The 22,113-nt window shown below is 45.6% G+C and overlaps 4 protein-coding genes across 5 annotated transcripts; 1 reads left to right on the forward strand and 3 right to left on the reverse strand.

Moving 5' to 3' along the window:
* Positions 1 to 330: 330 nt before the first annotated feature.
* tmco4 (transmembrane and coiled-coil domains 4) lies at positions 331 to 10,351 on the forward strand. 2 transcript variants are annotated; one of them, XM_040194297.2, is made up of 14 exons: positions 331 to 583; positions 1,105 to 1,258; positions 2,193 to 2,367; positions 2,475 to 2,502; positions 2,580 to 2,709; positions 3,006 to 3,103; positions 3,490 to 3,633; positions 3,783 to 3,902; positions 4,887 to 5,051; positions 5,173 to 5,309; positions 6,077 to 6,161; positions 6,289 to 6,406; positions 6,557 to 6,674; positions 7,445 to 10,351. In XM_040194297.2, the coding sequence occupies exons 1-14, from the start codon at positions 541 to 543 to the stop codon at positions 7,895 to 7,897; spliced, it is 1,968 nt and encodes a 655-aa protein (XP_040050231.2). In that variant the 5' UTR covers positions 331 to 540; the 3' UTR covers positions 7,898 to 10,351. The 2 variants fall into 2 exon arrangements, with proteins under 2 accessions (XP_040050231.2, XP_077942200.1); XM_078086074.1 differs by having other exon boundaries at positions 6,971 to 8,036.
* On the reverse strand, positions 9,191 to 14,062 carry htr6 (5-hydroxytryptamine (serotonin) receptor 6). Its single transcript, XM_040194514.2, has 3 exons — positions 13,094 to 14,062; positions 11,584 to 11,718; positions 9,191 to 10,043 (listed from the first exon to the last, which is right to left on the reverse strand). The coding sequence occupies exons 1-3, from the start codon at positions 14,006 to 14,008 to the stop codon at positions 9,687 to 9,689; spliced, it is 1,407 nt and encodes a 468-aa protein (XP_040050448.1). The 5' UTR covers positions 14,009 to 14,062; the 3' UTR covers positions 9,191 to 9,686.
* Positions 14,063 to 16,687: 2,625 nt separating this feature from the next.
* micos10 (mitochondrial contact site and cristae organizing system subunit 10) lies at positions 16,688 to 18,605 on the reverse strand. Its single transcript, XM_040194519.2, has 4 exons — positions 18,425 to 18,605; positions 17,485 to 17,532; positions 17,021 to 17,127; positions 16,688 to 16,883 (listed from the first exon to the last, which is right to left on the reverse strand). Exons 1-4 carry the CDS (start codon positions 18,486 to 18,488, stop codon positions 16,875 to 16,877), a joined length of 228 nt encoding a protein of 75 aa, XP_040050453.1. The 5' UTR covers positions 18,489 to 18,605; the 3' UTR covers positions 16,688 to 16,874.
* Positions 18,606 to 18,871: 266 nt separating this feature from the next.
* On the reverse strand, positions 18,872 to 22,074 carry sike1 (suppressor of IKBKE 1). The gene is made up of 5 exons (XM_040194518.2): positions 21,508 to 22,074; positions 21,063 to 21,168; positions 20,836 to 20,978; positions 20,471 to 20,584; positions 18,872 to 19,735 (listed from the first exon to the last, which is right to left on the reverse strand). The coding sequence occupies exons 1-5, from the start codon at positions 21,664 to 21,666 to the stop codon at positions 19,616 to 19,618; spliced, it is 642 nt and encodes a 213-aa protein (XP_040050452.1). The 5' UTR covers positions 21,667 to 22,074; the 3' UTR covers positions 18,872 to 19,615.
* Positions 22,075 to 22,113: the final 39 nt, after the last annotated feature.

Raw genomic sequence — 22,113 nt, forward strand, 5'->3', positions numbered from 1 at the left:
TGAAAAAGGAATGCTACACTCACACCTGCTGGCCAGCAGATGTAGCTCGGATTTTGGATCTTGGGTCACGAAGAAGATTCGGGACACAAGAGGAGAAGAGTGGATATGTTTAAAACCAGGCGCTCGTGGCATGCAACTTTATATTCATAACTAAAAAGTGTGTAATTTAGTGACTTAGTGTCAATTTCGCTGACAAAAATATTCTACAACGCGTCAGTCGTGAACACACCCTGCCCCGTTCTACGACTACGTGGACGTTACGTCACTGAAACAGATGCCTTCATTTAAACTCGAAAATAATAACATTCATAAAAGAAAAGGGTTTTTTTTATTATACAATAGAGATATGTATTTATTGAACCACATTTGTGGGTATTATATGAAAAACGAAAGCAACAACCAACCAAATGACCTTGTTGTATTGGTGAATGTGCTAGTATATATATATATATAATATATATTACCCCGTAATGACCAGACGCCGGACGAACACGTGAAGGCAACAAAAGTTTAGAGTACAGAGTTGAGATATCTGAAGCAATGGAGGAAAACAACAGAAGTGCGGACGCCAATTTTGCTCCAGGTACCACACTAAATCCGCTTGGTACATTTCCCGGTGCGGCAGTAGTTATTTCACTGAAGAAGTTATTAGAAAGTGTCCAAAGAACTGTTTGGTTGTGAGCTGGTTGAGGCAGCACGAGGTCCCTGTCAGCCAGCTGTCCCGTACAAGCTAACGGTTTATGTCACACTGGCTTTATATTAAGTGATAAAAGTAGAAACCGCATAGAGGTCTCACATTGTTGGACCATACACGTGACCCGGTTCCGTGTAGCGAAGCAAAAACACCAAACGAATGTTGAAGCTAAACTACGCTTAAGAATCGCGGAGACTAACGTTATTTCTCGTACGTATCACATATAGTGTTTGTCATAATACGTTATTTGGGCCCTCTGATGAATTTGACATCTTTCCGACGCAAAGACCTCTCCTATTTCAGATTGTTACTCATGCCTCATGTTCGTGCTCTGACATTTGCATTATCGCCCGGAGTATTAGTCCTACTGCTAACAACACTCATACTCATTTGTCCGTGACTCTCCGCAGACCCGGGGGGAGCGGGGACGACGGCGCGAGACGCCCCACGTGACCCCGGCCCCGCGGCGGCGGTCAGCGGGCTGCTGAGCGAACAGGGCCGCTTCGGCTTCGCTGCACTGTGCGCGGTCTCTCTCGGCCAGCTGTTCACGGGACCGGAAAGCAGGTAACCGAGGATGACGTCATCACCACCCGCGGTAACGTGCGACACAACATTATGTTGTCATTGTGTTCGCCGGGTGCTTGAACCAGTTTTTTTTCTTCTACTAAGAAAACCCTAACATAAGAGATTAGCGGCTGATATTTAGGAACGCCTGGTAAACCCACATATCTATATCTAAATATATATTGTGAGATGCATGTAATGGTAAAATATGTTATAACATTGTTTTGTGCTAAAGCCGTGTCTCAAGTGTCCTGTATTTGACCCTGACGTGCAAGGAGCAGCATAATACAAAATGTTAGTTTGCAGCTGTGCTCTGAGAAGTGAGGGCGGTCAACTCGAGCTCATAGACGCTGCAAAACAAAGGACTTCTCGTTCACGGCCTTGGTTCATATCTTATTCGGTACGAAAGTTCCGGATCCGCGTTTTTACTTCATGTCAATTAATTATTGTGTGTGTGTGTGTGTGTGTGTGCTACCCTCAGCTTCACCTCAGGTTCTTATCGCAACCTGATTTGCAGCTTCTCGTGCCCGGCACTGGTCTTCATGTGTATAAAAACCCAGCGTTTTTACTGCTCGGAGACGCCATTACACCGAACGCTGAGATACGTGCTTGTGTGTTTGACCTCCTGCTTGCAAGCAATAGTTAGAGCCAGATATCCAGATAGAGAAGATTTCTCTTCTAAATAAATGTTAACTTTTTGACTTTAATTGATCAACGTGCTGGATCCTTCTCATCAACCGACTCGGGGGGATCGGAGATCCTGACAATATACATGCATATACATACAGTATATTTAAATCAATCCAGCTACAACCTCCAAGAAATCATCATTTTTATATAAATATTGCCGCTGATCCACATTAGTCGCTTTCTGGGTTATAAGAAAATAACCAATAAGGCTTAAGCTAACGTGTGGCCCGTGCGCGTGTCTCAGCGTGTTCAGGGAGAAGTATCTGCAGGGCCTGGTCTGCTGGCTGAACCTGGATGAGTCGGTGCTGCCGGTGATGGGGGCCTTCCTGTCGGGTTTGGGCTTCGAAGGCTCAGACACCTTCCTCTCCATCCTACAGGCCGAGCCACTGCTAGCCGCGGGGGCCACCCCCATCATACAGGTGTTGTTAACGCGTGTTAATCCACGGCTGATGGGAGAGCCCATCGTGCTTGTTTGTAATGACATGATTTGAAGCTTATTTTCACAGCTGTTGCTTTGCATTTTCAGGATCTGGTGTCGTTTTCTGTGAAGGACGGTAAGAGTCCTCCGATGAGTAGATCCTGTGTGTGGGTGTGAATTCATGTAACTCCGTCATGTCCATCATGTGCTCAGGCCAGTATGATGCCAGGTCGAGGGTCCTCATCCGTCACGTCAGCTGTCTGCTACGAGTCTCTGCACAGCAGCTGGAGGAGTTTGAGCAAACGCTGGGGGAGAGGCTGAGGGAGGGAGGAGAGGAGAGCGAGTAAGTGACCGAGTGTCCGGATCCGGATGGATGGATAATAGTCGTCTTCAAATGAGCCCAGTAAATGGTGCCGTTGATTTAAAGTACTTGATGATGACATGTTCTTTCTCAACTTTTTTGGGCAAACCTCTTGTGTGCCCGGCTGGTTTAAAGAACGCACTTTCAGTGAAACTCAAATCCAAAATAACAGCGGGGGAAGCTGCTATCTCAAAACGAATCACTTGAGGTTATTATTTGTAGAGCCCACGCATATTTCAACTCACGCTATCGACCTGTCTGCCTCTGCTTCCACTCAGAGAGGAGTCCTCTAGGCGGCTGAGGAGAGAAAGAGGGCGGAAGCTGCGACGCTACCTCCTTATTGGACTAGCCACCGTGGGCGGGGGAACTGTGATTGGTGAATATTTCTGCTTCAAGGGTTTTGGAACACATTAAATGGAGATTAGAAGCAAATACGCTGGAAAACGGATACATAAACCTCGGCCGAGTGTTGAGACTTTCAGAATATTGCATAAAGATTACAGTTCACCACACTTGTGTCAGAGTGAAGTGGCCTTTTGTCCTTGAGATCACAAAACAAACTAAAACCAAAGGGTCACTGACGCACCGATGATGATATCTTAACATATTATACAATCATACAAACCTACATAAATAAACAACACACCTTTATGAATACATACTAACAGAAAATAAGTAGCTCCTACACATGTTTTCTATTCTTTTCCCATTGATGTGGTGTCTGGCCTTTTACATTACTGTGCGTCTTGGTGCCGTTGCCAGGGGTGACCGGTGGGCTGGCGGCCCCCTTGGTGGCGGCAGGGGCCGGCGCTGTGCTGGGGGCCGGAGGGGCCGCTGCTCTGGGCTCGGCCACCGGCATTGCAATCATGGCCTCCATGTTTGGAGCAGCAGGAGCTGGACTGACTGGTAAGAGGACGGCAAGAGATCGTCATCACAATGTTTTTGGAACTTCATAAAAGCACTTCTGTGGTGTTCTCGTATTTCTCCTCTTCCCGGCCTTAGTTTTTTTTGTATTTTTTCACCATTCGCATCATCATTTTGCATCATTTCTCCAGGCTACAAGATGAACAAGTGTGTCGGGGCAATAGAGGAGTTTGAATTCTTGCCGCTGCGCTCCGGGAAGCATCTTCACCTGACCATCGCGGTGACGGGTTGGCTCTGCACTGGTAAATACAGTAAGTGTGGCTTCTGCCGTCTCACTACACCCGCGTACAGTCGCCACAGCTTAGGTGAGCTCGGTAAATCCTTTATTATGGTATATGTACATTTACATGGCAATATGTATGCATGTGTATGTGTATATACACATGTATATACAGTCAGGGCATTTGTCAGGTATTTGAACCGTATTTGGTTGAAGGGTAAATAATTAAATATATGTATTCAGTGTGAATATACTATATTATATTATACTAATAATATTAAATAACTAGATAGAAATGTGTTTTTGATATTCTATTTTTATTCAGATAGGATTGCACAGGTGATTTGAACCTTACAAGTGCACTGGACAGTTAATCCCTAACTGGGTCACTTTATGTATTTCTCACCCCTATTTTTACATGTTGTGTCTAAGAGAAAAATGGGGACAACTAGTTTTCCAAATGGTCCAGTTTTGACGCGGCAATCGTAATATGACATGCAAGGGAACATTAGGTTCACTCTAAAATCATGATTACACCTAATCATTCATTAGGTGTAATTCTAAGTGTCTGACCACATTTAAAAACCCTACAGAGATAAAGCGCTTTGCTTTATCCAGTATGTTGTGTTATTGAGTCTCGTTGGTAAATCTGACTATCGGGTAATAACAATCTTTACAGTATTCTCTCGTTACACTGTGTTAAAGCAGTCTGGTGGTGAAAAAAAGCAGCGAGGGATGAATATTAAAGAGACAGAGAAAAGAGGATAGGTGGGAGTGCTGGGCAACAGTTGTCCACGTAATGCTCTAAACTTATACTAGAGATTATGCAAAAGAAAAACACTTACGTGTCGTCTTCTGCATAAAACCATGCAGCTTTCTTCCCCCCCTACAAAAAACTCACTTAAAACCCGAGTGCCCTCTTCCCCTACAATGGCTTTTAAAAAACAACAACGCTTCACTCACAAGTGCCACTTAGTCGTACCTTTGCACACAAAACCCCGGCGCTGTGTTGCAGGTTCGTTCCAGGCCCCCTGGTGCAGCCTGGGGGAGTGCGGGGAGCAGTTCTGCCTGGTGTGGGAGTCGCGTTTCCTCAGGGATCTGGGCTCGGCCATGGCCTCTCTGTTGGACGGGCTGGTCAGCATGGTGGCCCAGGAGGCGCTCAAGTACACCGTGCTCTCAGGTTCCTTCCAATCCCTGACTATCTTATCCTCCTTGTTCTGTTTTTTCGGAGTAGTATTCATCCTAACTTGGCACCACGTTGATGCCTCGTTTTTTTTTTTTACACATTCCCACCGTCTCAGGCATCGTGGCGGCCCTGACGTGGCCCGCGTCGCTGCTGGCGGCGGCAAGCGTCATCGACAACCCCTGGTGCGTTTGCCTGAACCGCTCGGCTGAAGTGGGGAAACACCTGGCGCAGGTTCTGAGAAGCAGACAGCAGGTATCGTGTGACTTCGCTCACTCTGTCAAGGCCAGAAACTGAAAAGAGGTCGTTTTTCATAATCTGGTTTATTTTGAGATTTGGGTCTATTTTTTTAACATAACATCTTTGTGGAAGGGAAAACATCCAAAATACACATTTAGATGTTGGATTTATATCAGTTATATTACTATTACTCATAGTCTTATTTGCAGAACATTCTATTCCTAAAAACATAAAATGACTTTTATTGCTGGTGCAGCATTGTTTTACTTCCAAAATTGCTCCTGTAAAAAACCCTTGACATAAATATGTCACAATTAAACAATAACTCTGAATCTGGGTTTATCCAATGTTCAGACTTCTGTCCTGGAGATGTTAGCAAAGTTTTGTTAGCACAAATAACGGCCACGTTTTGCTTATTTAAACATACAATTTCAGAAAACGTATTTTACAATACATACTTGTCTTGATGTAAGTAATTAACGGGGGAAGTTCTATTTTGATGACTGTAAATTGTGTACTCTATGCCCCCTCCCTTACCGTCGTGTACCACAGTACTGTGTGAGTAGAAAACCCCATTATTATCTGCATCGGCTCAAGTTGAACCGTGTTGTTTCTGTAAGTTGCTGGTTTGCGTCTCCTCGAATATAAGTGCAAAACCTTAGATGAAAAGCTCCGTGTCTGAAGCTCAGACAGAATCCTTCGCCTTTGTTGGGTAAACGCCAGGAGGACAAAAGCTGCTCCAGACTGCTGCATCTCGTCTCTTTCCCCATGTGTGTGTGAAGGGGAAGCGGCCTGTCAGCCTTATAGGATTCAGTCTCGGGGCCCGAGTGATCTACTACTGTCTGCAGGAGCTCGCCAACGACCAAGGTACGAAGATCTTTATCCTTCCATCAATGACCTTTAAAAGCCCTGCTGGTTTTCTCTGCTGAGTCGCTGCCGAAACCACAGTAGAATCGGTTGGATTTGTCTCTCATCTCATCTCTTTCCCCCTCAGGTAGTGAAGGAGTAGTAGAGGATGTAGTCCTCTTGGGGGCCCCTGTGGACGGCTCCGAGAAGGCCTGGGCGAAGATTACCAGGGTCGTGGCTGGAAAAATAGTCAACGGCTACTGCAGGTAATGTAACCAAGCTCTGCCCTTCGGCGTGCACCGAGTGGCAGTAAGATCTCGCGGTGGCTGTCATGCTTCCGATGTGCTCGTCGCTTAGCCGCAACGTTTGTGACTTACATCTTTTCACGAGTGACTCTCGAACTCTCCGCCGATCAGAGGGGACTGGCTCCTGGGGTTCTTGTACCGAAGTTCGGCTGCCCAGATGTCCGTCGCCGGGCTGCAGCCCATCAACATCCAGGATCGGCGTGTGATCAACGTGGACCTCTCCTCCGTGGTGAGTCAGAGCTCATATTCAAATCAGGCCCCGCTAGAGGGCCCTTAATGAGTTGCTTCCTAAGTGCGTGTGAGCTAAAGCTTATTTAACACCTCAAATAGACACTTTTGAAGCAGGGTACAAGTCCTTAACTGATGCATAATACATATTTCAATACATCTTTTTATTTAAAGAGACAGTGGTATTGCTTAAATATGACAAGAATACAAAGAAAGAAAATAAGGCCCCTGCTGGTCAGTTTCAGTGTAAATGCCTTCCTGCCACCCTGTAAACCAGGGGTCTCAAACCCAATTCAGGTGCGGGCCAGATGCAGCCCACCTCGACCGAACGCGGGCCAGACCATTGTCGACGGGGGGATGGCGCTGACGGTGCGCCAAAGTCTTCCGCCAGCGTGGCCCCCCGGCGGCGGCAGTGGGCCGCAGTTTGAGACCCCTGCTGTAAACCAACACAAGTTTAAATGTGGTTCCATCCATCCAGATACTAAGTGTTTGGATACCCAAAGGGTCAGGGACAAAATCATTTTACCTAGAAGGCAGCCTCAAAAAATAGGCAAAGTTAGTTAACAACTTATTATTTGGTGCTTTACAAGGTGGAGGTTTAAAGAGAACATTTAAAAGTGGGAGGTCAAAAGATTCGAGACACTTCAGAAGCACGGTACGCTTTAACTGGACATGTTATGTGAGGGAGAAAACACAAAACTAAAATCATACAATTCCAGATCAATGTGTTTTTTGTTCAAAGACAGTAAATCGCATGGTTCTGCCTCCCAGGTCAAAGGTCACCTGGACTACATGCGACAGATGGACACCATCTTAGTGGCCGTGGGAGTTCCCACCAAGGAAGTCCCAGGAGCCTCCTTTGTGCTTCCGGGGACGGTGGACATGTCTGAGACACAACGGCGAGCCGAGGAGCCGGAGCCTCGTGCAGGGGACAGTGGAGACGTGAGGGAGGAGGAGGAGGCAAAGGAGGCGGGTGACGGCTGGGACATCCCTGATATTTCATACCTGCTGGACTTACCAAACGACGCGGAATCGGACAGGAACACTTCAGCGTGTGATTCTGGGGAGAAGGCAAGTGGTGGCGATGCGGTGCCGCCTTCTAAGTCCCTCCCGCCTGACGGTGCGGAGGATGCTGAGCCTGATAATGAACCGGTATCATGGAGCTGGGATGATACACAGTGGACCACGGAACACACGCACAAACAAAGGCAGGCAGACTTGTAAAGAGCGTTTCACTGGGACCGGCTGCTTCTTATCCGTTCCGTTCTCTGCACACCGATGTTGCCCAGAGGGATGAAGAGCCCGTCCACATATGGCAGCTAAAAGGGAAAATCCCCTCACTAAATGTTTTTAAGAAATTTTCAAATGAAGTACTTTTTTTTTTCTTTTTCTTTTTTACAAACTGAATTGTGTACGTTTTTTTTAAGTTACTTTGAGAGCAAATACCTGTACAAATACATGTGTTTCGCATGTATTGGAGGATGTTGGGTAGGGGTGGGGGAAAAATTAGATTTTTCGATTTCTCTCGATTCTCTCTAGGACGATTCGGTCTTGATTCAGAAAAGTTAATAATCGGAATTAAAAAAAAAAAAAAAGTTTATCTCGCGCGAGATATTTGCTCGCTCGCGGAGCGTGAACTTTCTCACTCGCGAGGTAAGTCTCTGCTCGCGCCCGAAGGTGTTTTCTGCGCGCTTCTTTCTGACAGTAAAGAACTATAGAAGCCCATTTCCGCACTGAAGAAAGGGGATAAAAAGAAATTATGAGATAAAACGTTGTCAAAAAACAAACGGTAATCGTAGTGGACCGTAGATGACAACCAGCTACAACCATCATTTACCATCATTACCGGCACATTAAGAGCAATGCGTCCAGCTCGCAGACCGGTCCGTCAGTCTGAATCTGAATATCTAATAACCTTACCGAACTATGGAGGAGCCTGCGTATATCTTACCTCATTATTTCGAGTTTCCAAAAAGTCGATCCGTATTGAAAGTTGAAGATATTCACAGATTTGGACATATTTACGGTATTTTACAAATACGGACCGGTCTAACACTAAGAGCAGCTTTTTCTTCATTTAAAAGAAAAATGAATCTGTTTAATATTTTTTTTACATAGGCTACTTCCATATTGCGTTGAAATGCAAGCTGCATTGGTTCTTGCATTGTTGATAGAAAATGCATCTTATAAAAAATTAGAGAAGGTAATTCATCTGTTGATTTTCTTTAATTATCAAATAAAGTAGGAAGTGATTAGCAACCCCCGAGTAGCAAACTCAGATTTGAGAAAATTTAGAAAATCGAGATGCATCGATAATCGTTTTATCAGTTTAGAATCGATAATCGGTTTAGAATCGAATCGTTGACCTCTGAATCGGAATCGAATCGAATCGTGAGGTGGCAAGAGATTCCCACCCCTAATGTTGGGCGACCGTGGCCCAGTTGCTATGGTCACCTTCAAAGCTGGCTTTTAAAAGGGGGGGGGGCGGGGTCGCAGCACAACATCAGCCATGAGACACGGTACACCAGGACTGGTCACCAGTCCACGGCAGTGCTGACACAGAGTCAAACAACCAGTCACACTCACATCCACACGCCTACACCAACGGGCAATTTAGAGTCACCAATTAACCGGATCCCCAGAGCAAATGTTCAGGCTGTGGGAGGAATCCAGAGCCAGAGAGGAGCCACGCAAACTCCACACAGAAAGGTGGAGTCGGACCCGGGACCCTCTTGCTGTGAGACAACCGCCACGCCTTCGTCTCTGGTTGCTGTGGATATTACATTGTATGCAGGCCCTGATGGCTGGCTGATATGGTCCCATGTTTTTGTGTTGGTAATGCAACTTCCTCTGTTTCTGCAACCATATCTGCTGATTGAAGAGAAACAGACGATTCAAGGTAGAACAAGGCCCGAAATTTGTGTCCACCGTCCAGACATTTTTTTTGTTTGTGACAAAACACTTCTCTTCAATCACTTGCACACCAAGATGAAGCGTTTCCGTGGCTGCCATTTCAATCCCGGGCATCGACCTGATTGGGCAGCAGCAGAGGCAACTCGACGCCAGCGTGCTCGGCGTCCAGCAGGTTGACCGCGTCGGTGGCGGTGGCGGGGGGGTGCGTGGGGTCGGAGGCCAGCAGGGAGGGGAGGCTGCTGGCGGCGTTCTGCTCCCCGGAGTTGCGGAGGGAGAGCGAGAGAGCCGGCGAGGGCCTCCGGGGCAACTGCGAGGAGCAGCAGGGCAGGAGCCTCGCCAGCGCCCGCTTGAAGTCCCGCATGAACAGCGGGTAGATGATGGGGTTCATGGTGCTGTTGCAGTAGCCCAGCCAAGTGATGGCGTCGAAGAGCGCCACGGGGACGCACTCGCACACTGCCTGGATGAGCAACACAGGCATTATAAAGTCAGAAGAATATTAAGGACACACACCTCATTATTATTGAATGAGCGAGCATGACAGAAACAGGAATCAATGCAGTAAATGCATTCATTAATTGTCCAGTGATGCAATAATTCATTTGTTTAAATGTGTGTATTTGCTCAAGATTTACAGTGGACATTCGTTTGTTTACATTCATCAGAAAACATGTATTTCTGCTAATTGTGTATATTAATCTAGTTCTAATTCATTGCATTCATTGCACAATTGACTTATTAAAAAATTCCCAGTGCGCATTTAAAACATTTATTCGCAGGAAATTGTGATTTACTCTCTGCGTCTTTTGGAAATTTGAAGAAAAGTTTAGATTATAGGCAACTAAATAAATAAATACAGTTAAAAATATGGACATTAAGACATAATTAAAGCATATATATTTAAAATCTATTTTCCATACCTTCAACACGTGTGTATTTTTTCACTTTCCCTGTGCATACTCGGCCCCTATGGATTTAAAATAGCTGAGTTCGAAACCATCAGAAAAAGGCCAGATTGTCTGTGTGGGCACTCACATAAGCTGTCCCTCACTTGTTTTCCTACAGACAAAATCTAATTTACTTGTAGAGTAGAACTTGTAACTACATTTGCACTTGGCTGTTTTAAAAGCCCAATCTTAAGCTTAACCACTGTGGGTTCAGAGAAGAACAGTGAAGGAGGAGACAGCGGTTAGAGGAGAGCTTCCAATACCATCAAGATGAGGCCGGGAGGCTGTGGAATAAGAGTGGGGGGGGTTGTGTTTCACACACCACATTGAGTGTGAAAGGGAAGGAGAGCGCAGACGCAGTCGTGTCTCTGTGCTCCGTATAACGCAGGGGAGAAGCGAGAGGGCACAGATGGGAAATCCAAATGACTGGATCATTGAGAGCTCGAAGAAACAGGCCAAGTGTCATTACCAATTAAGATTAGGCTCTTTTCAGACATTCACTTAGTCTAATCAAAGTTTTTCATGGCCACCGATGTCGGCCTGTTGACTAATAATCGGTGCTCCATCCATTCAAGAAAAACCAACGACAAAAAAGGCCAAATAAAAATGGTGCTGTGGTGCGTTGTGTTCTGGGCTTTGGAGTGAGTCAGCCGCACAAAGCTGAAATGCCAATCTATTAACTTGTTAGATAACTTGGCAAATCTGTGACGCCAAGGCTGTCGATACAAAAATAGATCGGTATCCAAGTGTGTTTATTATTTTCCTTTCCTTCGTTCTTTTGCATTTATATCGGATAGATACAAAACCCCATAGGGTGACTCAGATGTACTGAATAGGACCGAGAGGTTCACAGTGTAAATGTTGTGGTACAATTGTTGGGGATCTTTATGGTGGAAACGCCGTCCTTTAGGCAAAGGCAACCTGGAAAGATTGAACGCATTTGACAGGTAAAATGGACACCACTATGTTGCGTTACTGGTATGTTTTACAATTTCAATGACTACATTTTCTGTGTCTTATCGTCCAGTCAGTATCTGGTCCCTCTATACTGACCTGGGCCATGTTGGTGATGAAAAAGGGCAGCCAAGCACTGAAGAAGAGTCCCAGGAGGACCCCCAGAGTCAGACTGGCCTTCAGTGCCCTCCGACCCTGTCTGTGAGCCAGACGACGCTCGCTGTTCACGGAAGGCTGTGGAAATGAGGGAGCAAAGGTCAATCCGAGTTATTTAGAAATATATGAAGCCAAACGTGAAATTAGGGGAATTGTAAGTAATTGTTGGAGATTAGATTGTAGGATTATTTTTTCTTTCTTAGGTGTGAAGATTGATAACAGTCTTGTCTGTGAGCTGAATATTAAGCAAGCGGCTAGTTAGCTTAGCTTAGCCCAAAGACTGGACAAACAGCTGCTCGTTGTGAAGCTGAAACTGACGATTCATCTCATTTCTTTAAATAAAATACATGTATACTGTATATACTCATATACAAAAACACCACATAGAAGACTAGATTTTTACAAACCACAATCTTTGTAAGCTAGTTTGCTATTTCCACCTGCCTCCAGTCTTTATGCTAAGCTATGCTAATCTGTAGTTCCATAGCCATTTTAAACTTCCAACCACATTTACAGCCAAACATTGTTTAATCCTACGTCATTTATTTCAAATTGTACATTTCCAAAATATTGAGAATGGAACAAGAATATACATATATTTTGAGGATCAAAAGAATGATTTTACATCTAAATAATGGATAAATTCACCAGAACTTTTAAGAATTTATTCAGAACTGGTTAGTGTGTGTGTGTGTGTGTGTGTCGGTGTGTCGGTGTGTGTGTTTTACTGCCACAAATGTGACAGACTATGGGGCTGTGATCCTATCAGATGGGGCCGCACATCTAACACACTCTCTGTACTTTCCTAAATTCTTGGCAGGTTTTATGCCTCTTCCCTTTCACCGGATCTCTCCTTTTTACTCATGAAGAGTGGCTGTTATCTCACTTGATTATTTTTATACGCTGATAATGATGATTAAAGCTTAGTTAAGTCATAACTAAACGCCCTCATTGGATTGGCTGTAAACCCTAAAGATGTTTAACACAAGGTAGTTTGCATCCTTTCAGATGTACTTCCAAATAAGATGAGGTCCAAGGTACTTTCATCACTAGGCACATCAGGGCAGGTAATGTCTGGGAGAGGTAGAAAAAAGAATCAAAGAACATCTCCAGGTTTATAATAGCTGAATTAGATGAAATTGAACGCAGGAGTGGATTTCAACGGCATAATTGGCATCATTAAGTGAACAACCTTCAAGGAAAAGACACAATTGAGGACTGTAATCGATGGACAGCTGCAATTAGGTTATTATCTTAGTGCCACTTGCTCGACTCACACAATCAACCTTTTCAATACTCTCATCACGATGTACTCCACTCAAGAGCCAGCCAACTATTTCTGCTCTGTTTTTATGTGTGGCCTTTGCTTAGAACAGGCCGTTACTCATCGGTCTGGGTCAGCTCTCTACCTTCAAACATACATCTACCTTGGCTGGTTTGCTTTACCGCTTACCGGCACATTCTGCGACACAGGAGGCTCCTGGTGACTGCAGTCGTCTACGTCCTGGTGAGCTTGCCCAGCGGCGACCCCGGGCGAGGGAGGCCTGAAAGGCTCGCCAGGAGAGGGGTGCGGGTGTGGCGGGTGGCTCAGCGCCGCGACCCTCTTCGCCTGCCTCCTCGCCGCCAGGAGGATCCGACAGTAAGTGAAGCAAATGGCGCTGGAGGGCAGGAAGAAGGTGAGCACGGACGCCACCAGGGCAAAGGGCAAGGTGACCCCCAGGCGGCACTGGAAGGAAAGCCCCCCTGATGGTGACAGCTGAAAGTAGGACGCCGGGTACAGCGTGTCGTAGTGTGAGCTGAGGTCGCCTCCGCCGGCCCCCGGGGCCGAGGCGTTTCCACTCCCGTGGCCCAAGCTGTGCCATTTCATCTTGATGGGCAGGAAGGAGGCCAATGCCGCCAACCCCCAAGCAGCTCCCACCAGCAGCAACGCCCGGAGCGGGGTCATCCTCTGCTTGTAGCGTAGCGGCGAGATGATGAAGAGGTAGCGGTCCAGGCTTATCACGCAAAGGTTGAGAATGGACGCGCTGCAGCACATGACGTCAAAGCAGAGCCAAACGGGGCAAAAGGCCGGCCAAAGCACCCAGGCTCCGCACAGCACGTTGAGCATGGCCGGGGGCATGACCACCACGGCCACCATCAGGTCGGACAGGAACAGAGACACCAGGAAGCAGTTTGACGTGCATCGCAGAGAGCGATGGGCGAACACCACGGCGATGAGCAACATGTTGCCGCAGACCGTCATGAGGATGATGGCGGTCAGCATGAAGGCGAGCAACCACGGGCCGCTGCCAGTGATGTTCCAGGCGCTGGTGGAGAGCGGGCTGATGTTGTAGCTTCCCATGGAGCCGGACAAGCGAGAGTCGGCCATGGTGCCGGTTGGCGACGAGCGCCCAAGGGTTCCTCTTCAGGCGCCACTAGATGCAACGCATCTTAGCTGGTTCTGCCTTTTGCAGCCAGAGCGCTCACTTTCTGGACATTGTTGAATAAAAAGAAGCCACCGAGGTGCTGAGAAGCCGTCCAGCCACGTTCCTGTCGAAGCTAACCAGACTCTTCTCGTAAATATTTCTCCATGGTCCTTCTGGCAGGAATACATCCAGGTGCCCTGATGGTTCACTTCCACAGGCACCGACAGCGTGATACAAATCACTGACACAGATTCCCTCGTCTCTCCATCCTGGCCGAGTTGTCCCCGCCTCGTCCACAGCTAAGAGACTGAATGAGCCATTCGACGGCTGGCAGAGGCGTTGGAGAGCATCATGTCACAGTGATGACAGTCGCTGGAGGAGGGCACACAGAGAGATGAGCCCAACTAGGCATTCAGAACTGCTGAAGATAAAGAGCGACTCAAAATCATACCTCACTTCTCAGAAGTGGAATTTCACAGCTTTCTTTGCGGCGCCGGGGGCTCTGCTGCCTTTCTTTCACCGGTCCTTTTCATTCCCGGCAACAGCAAGAGGGAGAGCAGGAACCCAAAAGTGTGAAGCATCCGCTTGTAAGCGGCGCACCGCTCACAAGTGCTCTACAGGTATCATGATCCTTGCACCCCTTCCTTTAGACCCCCCCCCTCCGCTCCCGTTAATCCCTGTGTCAGCCACTCCAGCGCGCCTCCCGGAGCCCGCACAGCTCCTGAAAAGGAGCGTGTCAAAGCATTGAGCTGCTAATGCATAACCACCCCACAAAGCACGGCCAAGATATGCAAATCTGTTAGCTTGGGCATTGGTGTGGGTGGTGCTTTTCCATGTTTGGTCATGGTGCTTACACTGAGGTACTATTATGGCATTGATGTTTACGCATTAGAAAGATTAGATTTGACCATATGTTTACAATTTATAGAGTGTAAGATCTTTGAAGGAGTCAATGACCAAGATTTTTTGTTTTTGAATATTAGTATGGAAAATAGGTCCTTATAAATAATGTAACAATGTTTTGAAAGGCAGACTGATAGTGGAGGTGCGTGTGCGGTCTGGCCACGCGCTCTGAGGAGCCATCAGGCCACACGTCACCTCTTCTGCTGTGTTAGAGGAGGCAACGGCCATTCAGGCGCGTAACGTTAGAGTGAAACAGAAGTACAAGTCATTGTATACTTTCTGCCACTTGGGATGCACAGGAGACGTATCTCGCTAATTGCCACGTTCCTTCTTGTATTTCATGTTTCGACTAAAATGTGTTAACGTGCTTTAATTTTTAGTATTTTTCTCAGGCTGTCTAACACATACCTGCTGTCCCCATCCTCCGTCTGAAACGTTCTAGTTTTAGTGCTTAACAACAGAATAAGGTTGCCAGGCAACAGCTTGGGTCCATGTTAACTTCCTGATCTCATTCATACCCTGCAATCAGGGAAGAAGGGATCATTGGGAAAGCGATCTCATTTTTGCATTTGGGGCTCTTTATCAAAGGTAATGGGGCGGTTGGTCTCCAAACAGGTCTTGGTTCTGTCTGCAGTTTCATGCAGCTCAATTGGAGATTGCATCTTAAAACCAAAAGATCAATTTATTAATGGCTCAGATTGTAATTGGTTGGACTCTATGACGTTAGTTATGTAACTATACGACTTGACCGTACGATGCCTGCAGTTTGCCCCAGTGCTGCATTCATACCCGTCGTCTCGCCTACATGACATCTAGCTGGCACATACAGGAGTCAAGTTGAATTTAGGATGTATATAAACAGAGATATGTCTGGCTAAACCAAGTGTAAATGCTGACGAACAAAGTAAAAAGTACTGGTATAAAGGTCAATTGTCTTCACCTCCTTATCGCGAACAATAGCACCTGTGATATGATCGATTATTTGCCATTAACAATTTGACGGTTCTTTAGATGCAGGGATGTTTCACTCAAATTCCATTGTTAATCTTCCATCTTGATGCAACTTGTGCGAGAACAAGCTGCACCAGTCAGTCATCAATTCTTTGGCATTTTATAAATGCACTTAATTTAGACAAATTGATAAAGCTTAGTCCTAGTTTTTATTAAATTTTTTTATCAGTGTCAAAAAGTCCAATTGAAAAGGTTCACTGTGACTCATTTATCAGTGAAACATTAAAACGTTTGACATGTTGTACATTAAAGCCCAGAGATAATTGAGGAACAAGTCCATCAATAGTAGATTTGTACTAAAGGTCATGAAGTATTTTTCTGTGACTCATGCATACATAATTATTTTAACCCCAGACAATTATCCACTTCCCGATGGGAGCGCTTGAGTACAAAAAGAGTATCGAACAAAGGGATTCACAGGGTGCAAATTATTTGCACTCCGGCATTTCAATAACCTTCAATAGAAGTGGAAAGCTGAATAATTACAAATCTCCTCCATCACTACGCCCGTGTCATCCTTCCACACCAGATGGGCTGCTGGCGACCCCGTGACCCCGGCTGGCCCACACCGAGCCCGCCACCGCCTCAAATGAACAGAAATCCCACCTTTTTAAATCTGCTGTAACAGAAGAGTAAACCTAGCCGTTATAATGCATTATGTGACTTTATTCTTTTTTTTTTAACCTTCTTTAAATTGAAATGTCAGCAAAAATGTGGTGGGATTACACTTTTTGTCATGATTATTTTATTAAATATACACGGCCTGTCAGGCACATACAATCACACAGAGTCATAATCGGACGGATCGTTCAACAGGGATCGGACTGCAGAACAGTGCAAATGGCGACTCTCCTTCAGGTCAAACAAACGAAGTCGAAAGAATGAAAAAAACGACAGTCCCTCGATGATTTCCAGCTACTGCTCCTGTGGAAGAAAAACAGAAATCCAAAAATGTCGTTGCATAAACCTTGATCGGAATAAACATAGACAGGGTAATTTTTTTTGTTTAAAGAGAGTCCGGTCACTTCTTAGTTAGAATGCGTTTTATTGCACAAACCAACCTTTTGGCTTCTGTGCAGCAGATACGAGGAGCGCAGGTCGTTCTGACAGTTGGAGAACGCCATGCCAAGTCCCGCTCCCGAGCACAATGAAATCGGCCAAGTGTGCCCTACAAACGAAACAGGTTCTTTATATCTTCTCCAGCGCGTCACAGCTTTATTAAAACCCAGCGGAGGTGACGTGTGAAATTATTTTCACACCCCTGCTGGAACCCCCCCCTTACTTTAATATTCACATGCTCTTTTTCTTCATTAAAATGCTTTTGATGCTTGTCGATTAATAAAAGCATCACACACACACACACTCATTTATGAACTCCCGTTGAATAATGTGTTCAACTAGATGTGACTGTTGTTCCGAGGGTGTGCGAGCGTTGCTCTCAGCTCGGCTCATCATGCCGAGCACCTCGGAGGCGAATTAAAGGTTGAAGATGCGGTTACAGCAACAGTGCCTTGACAATACTTACGTTTGAAGAAGAGAACAGAAAACACGATTCCTAACCCGAGCCCGGTGCCTGAAAACAGAAGGGAAAATAAAAATCAGCTCCCTGTGACTGGACAACCAGCCGACTTCAAAAAAATGTTAAATGCAGAATGCTGAAATGCATCAATGTTGTGCGTTTTCTTGTTCTCATACTTTTTGGTGAGGTACAGTGTGTGTCCTACTCTTCTACAGTATTGTTTGTCCCCATGTTTTACTCTGTCATTTCTTCCTGTGTCTGCAAATTCTGTCTCTTACAACGGAGTGGTACCTCTCTCCAATAGACGATGCTGTGTCGCTGAGCACGCATCAAACTGCACCCAAACATCTGCATTATCAGCAGTCCCTCCATGACTGAAGACTTGTTACAAATATGTCGTCATCTAATTGTCTGTGATTTGAGTGATTCATAAAGCTTTAAGTTAATGAATAAGCACAGCTTGCTGTGGTCATTTCTATATCCACTTCGTTGTGCAAACTGTTGAGTTAAGCAAGGGATGTGGGGATAAAGAAGTTTGCATTGTGTCAATATTAACGTTGAGTGTGCATTCCTATTGTATCGTAAAACATCTTGTATATTTATGTCTTAGCAAAAAGCATAACTTCCTCGATAAGCAGGAAAGCGTTATTATTTCTGAAGGGCACTTTCACTTCGATTAGTCTTTCATATCTCTGAATGTTAATATGTACGAGTCGCGTTAGCGCAATCTTTAATCAGACTGCAGAATCAACAATAGTTGTGTGAATCGGAATAAATAACATTAGGTGAGAAGTATCTGGCTGGTCATTCACTTGTCCTTTGCGAGCCCTTTGCGGCTAGCTAGTTAGCCGTGTGTTCAGTAACCTTACATGAACGCTGTGGAAAAAGCTGCTGTTTTCTCTGTTCTCAATGAAGGGCATAACAAGTGGCATACTGAGATATTTACCGAATTTAATGGCACCGTCTGCCAAGCATCGGTCCCACTTTTTCCCCAGCTCCTTTTCAGACATGCTGAATGTTAAGTTAGCTTCTGCTCGAAGCGTCAAACGCAGCTCTGATGGATGTTGCGTTCATGGGCTGTTGGAACGGAGTATTCTTACACTTTGAACACAGGACAAACACGGGACAAAGTGATGTGTGTTTAGGTCACCAGTCTTAAAAACAAACGTACTTTATTGGCTCCGTGTTGTTGAAAAATATACGCCGCACACAAACTGCCGAAAAAAAGTAAAAGCTGCTATATACCTGTGTACATGAACGCAGCATTACGCCACTTTCGCAAGCCTCGCGATGCGTTCAAATAGAAGCGGCTCTACGTCGCCATCTGGCGGTAAGGACATATAGAACTCGGCTCAAGTATTGAATGTCTACATACGATGTAGCAGAGAGACAATTCACACAAACATTTTATTGCAAATGTATTGAAGAGTTTATGAATGAATTTTTTTTGATACACATCAGTAAATAGCTGTGACGTCACAGCTATTTACTGTTTTTACATACAGCACGTTCCCCCTAATTAACACTGGTTTCCTGAGATGACAATATATAATATCTGACACATACAATTTGAAAACTTGGCATGTTTTAAAAGTGTTACCTTTGAAAAAAGATGTGCTATCACCTGGGACACCTATGTGAGTTTTACAAACAGACTGACAAAAGTATCAAATTCACTACATGATAATCAGGTACAAACGATTCACTCAGCAGGAAAACTGTGAAACAGCCCAAAAGTCATCTTGTTGACAGACTTATTGACGAGCACGGCCTCTTTGAATGGTGCGAACTACAAGTTGGCTTCTCAATGGACTTCAAGTGAACTCATAGTAGTGGTAGTTATGAGTACGTAACGTGTTGTGAGTGTTAACAGCAAAGGGGCACCAAAGAGGTAGAAAATGTGTCCTTAGACAGGAAACTTGTCTTTGCTCAATAGCTCTCATCCAGATACGCCTGCTGCTAAATGCATCGGACAGCCTCAACGGTGCATTTAAGTGGCCTTTGCTACAAAAACCAATGTCCTGTGATTTGACTGTATTACACCGTGTGTCAAGAATAATAACAATAATGTGGTCAATGCGGTAGATGATCAAACGACTCGTTGCCCTGACCGCGGGTCACACAGAAGCTGTTCATGTCACTCGTGGGGCCCCGGCTGAGGGGGCGGCGCTGCTGTCGGCTGGCTGCTTTCTTCTCTCGCTGCCTTCACAGAGCTCTTGCTGATGGCCAGAAGGTCCCGCAGCTCCTTATTCTCAATCTAAGCAGGACAGAAAAACGGCATCATTATTTTCAGAAAATTGTCCGGGTGAAGTTCTGGGAGGAAGACAATTTGTATCCAAAATAGTGCAATCATGTATTGTATGTCTACGTGACAGGGCTGTTAACGCTTTGGAATTATTAGATTGGAGGGACCGAGACGGTAGTTAAAGATGGAGAGCGCTTTTTGCATTGGAAGTAAAAAATACAGAGGTGCGACATACAGCAGAGGAATTCGTCCGCGTGTAAAACAGAAGGGAGACGAGTGGCAAACGGACCACTTTACTTACTGCTAGGCTAAGCTAGCTGCTAGGCTACTCCCATCTCAACATCTAACGTTACCCTGCGTGGCCCACAATCTGCAGAGGACCACCACTGTGTCCCTAAAGACAGTGGTTTAGAAAACGTCCTGGCTAAATGTGGGGAGATTGTTGCCACTTCAAACACAGCCGTCAAATGATGGAGAGTTGGAGTGCACGAGGACAGCAGTAAGAGTCGCATGTTCAACATGTTCAACCCAAATGTGTGTTAATTAATTGTATTTTTTTTTTTAAACACAAAACTAAAATACACGCTTTCTAAAGCGATTACTTGTTATTTATGGTATATTTATCACAATAAAACGCAGGTTTATAATTACGTGTAGCTATATTTCCACTGGAGACAGAGTTTCCGTCTTTGAATTAAGACAAATATATATAATATGTTCCATATTCTGCGGAAGCACTGTGCTTACCTCCAGCTGGGCGAGCCTCTCTGCAACAGAACAGTAGTGCTGGTCGTCCACCTGCACTGCTCTTCTCATCACCTGGCCCATCTCACATATCCGCTCCACCTGACTCTGCACCTCCTTGGGAACAGTCAAAAAACACACAGACCTTTAACATATACATCAACATATTTTTCACCGTTCGCAAATGAATCCTTAAAGTAAATCCTAACCCACAAATGACAAGGAATTTGAACATTACACGTGATTGAATTATTATTTTATCCAAAGCGACTTTCGATGAGTGCATTTCAACCATAAGGATACAAACCCAGAAGAACAAGAAACAAGAAAGTGCAATTTCATCACAACTGTCATCGCGGCCAGCGTACTTTGGCGTGGTTCTCGTGAAGGCTGAGCACGGGTTTGGTGTCCAGCTCCTTCTTGGCCATCATCAGCTGCAGCATCTGCTTGCGGTATCGGCCCATGATCAACTCCAGCGCGTACTGGTGTTCTTCCAGAGATAACCACAGTTCTGTAGACACAGTCACAAACAACGTTTGCAAAGATGTCAAACAGCAGCTGTGCAAATAGCAGGTCAGTTTTTTCTCTCTCGTACCTTTATTCTCCTGCTGTAGGTCCTTGATTTGGGTGTTTTCCTGTGCCAGAAGCACATGGGGCTTGAATTTTAGCAGCTCCTGAATTTCTGAAGTTTCTTCTGTGTGCTGAGACGAAAGAGCGTCATGAGGCCAGGGTTTTAACATTGAATCATAGGAATATTAAGTGTGAAGATGAGCATATGAACACTGTAATAAAGAGTTGACAAACAAGAAGACAACATACTGCAGAAGTCGAAAGATGTCCATGACATTCACGATATGTTAAGGTTGTTGGAAAAATTATTCAAGAGTTGCACCAAAAAGAGAGCAACGTATCAAAGGAAATCTCTGTCAGTCAAATCCAATTAAATTACCATGGCTGTGGTTTTCCTAAGCATGCACGTACGAGAAATGGAGGATTTATTTTGAGCAGCACCGTGTACCGTTGACGTTGCTCGGCCGTACCTTATCGGGGAGCGCATTCCCCACCTCCTTCATGCCCTGCACTCTCTGGCTCAGGGCCCCGGACTGCTCGATCAGCCCCTCCGCTGCCAGGTCGTGCTCCTTCAGCCTCTCCAGGAGGGTCCGGGCATCGCCCAGCACCTTGTCCATAGTGCAGGCCATGCTGGACACCGTCACGTCCTGTGCGCGCGCTACTTGCCGCTGCAACGCCCTTTTATTCGCCTGTGTAATAGCGCGGGGCTTCGGGGGAAAAACGGTAGTAACACAGAATAAGTACACTACGTCTAAATACTTGATGTGTCCTTCTGTTTTGTTGCTGTGGATCGCTTCCGTGTTAGGCTGGACGATGACGTCACTTCCGCATCCGCTCGGGGCCGCACACCGAGTTGAAGGTGTACAGCGCCGCCTACTGGAGAGACCAGTGGGCGTCGGACAGCAGCAATTGGGAGATTGATTTAATAAATACCGACATAGCTGTAGGATTGCAGCCTTTCAAATGATACAAATAGATCACGGGTTTCAAATACACCCATTAAAATCACACAGACAGTTTTGACAAATACAAAGTGCATCTTTTAGGTTCTGGCCACAGAGAACTGCCATGACACA

The sequence above is a fragment of the Gasterosteus aculeatus genome, chromosome 2 (assembly GCF_964276395.1).
Source record: "Gasterosteus aculeatus chromosome 2, fGasAcu3.hap1.1, whole genome shotgun sequence".
NCBI lineage: Eukaryota > Metazoa > Chordata > Actinopteri > Perciformes > Gasterosteidae > Gasterosteus > Gasterosteus aculeatus.

What these genes read in the sequence shown, in the direction of transcription:
- tmco4 (XM_040194297.2), top strand. Translation starts at nt 541, where the DNA reads ATGGAGGAAAACAACAGAAGTGCGGACGCCAATTTTGCTCCAG. An exon ending in GGACGCCAATTTTGCTCCAG is followed by an intron (nt 584 to 1,104) that starts GTACCACACTAA and finishes GACTCTCCGCAG; the next exon opens with ACCCGGGGGGAGCGGGGACG. An exon ending in GCTCTGCACTGGTAAATACA is followed by an intron (nt 3,903 to 4,886) that starts GTAAGTGTGGCT and finishes GCTGTGTTGCAG; the next exon opens with GTTCGTTCCAGGCCCCCTGG.
- htr6 (XM_040194514.2), bottom strand. Translation starts at nt 14,008, where the DNA reads ATGGCCGACTCTCGCTTGTCCGGCTCCATGGGAAGCTACAACATCAGC. An exon ending in CTGTGTCGCAGAATGTGCCG is followed by an intron (nt 11,719 to 13,093) that starts GTAAGCGGTAAA and finishes TCATTTCCACAG; the next exon opens with CCTTCCGTGAACAGCGAGCG. An exon ending in TCATCACCAACATGGCCCAG is followed by an intron (nt 10,044 to 11,583) that starts GTCAGTATAGAG and finishes TTGCTCATCCAG; the next exon opens with GCAGTGTGCGAGTGCGTCCC.
- micos10 (XM_040194519.2), bottom strand. Translation starts at nt 18,488, where the DNA reads ATGTCTGAAAAGGAGCTGGGGAAAAAGTGGGACCGATGCTTGGCAGAC. An exon ending in AGACGGTGCCATTAAATTCG is followed by an intron (nt 17,533 to 18,424) that starts GTAAATATCTCA and finishes TTCTGTTTTCAG; the next exon opens with GCACCGGGCTCGGGTTAGGA. An exon ending in TTCTGTTCTCTTCTTCAAAC is followed by an intron (nt 17,128 to 17,484) that starts GTAAGTATTGTC and finishes TTTCGTTTGTAG; the next exon opens with GGCACACTTGGCCGATTTCA.
- sike1 (XM_040194518.2), bottom strand. Translation starts at nt 21,666, where the DNA reads ATGGCCTGCACTATGGACAAGGTGCTGGGCGATGCCCGGACCCTCCTG. An exon ending in TTCACGAGAACCACGCCAAA is followed by an intron (nt 20,585 to 20,835) that starts GTACGCTGGCCG and finishes ACTGTTCCCAAG; the next exon opens with GAGGTGCAGAGTCAGGTGGA. An exon ending in AGAGGCTCGCCCAGCTGGAG is followed by an intron (nt 19,736 to 20,470) that starts GTAAGCACAGTG and finishes TGTCCTGCTTAG; the next exon opens with ATTGAGAATAAGGAGCTGCG.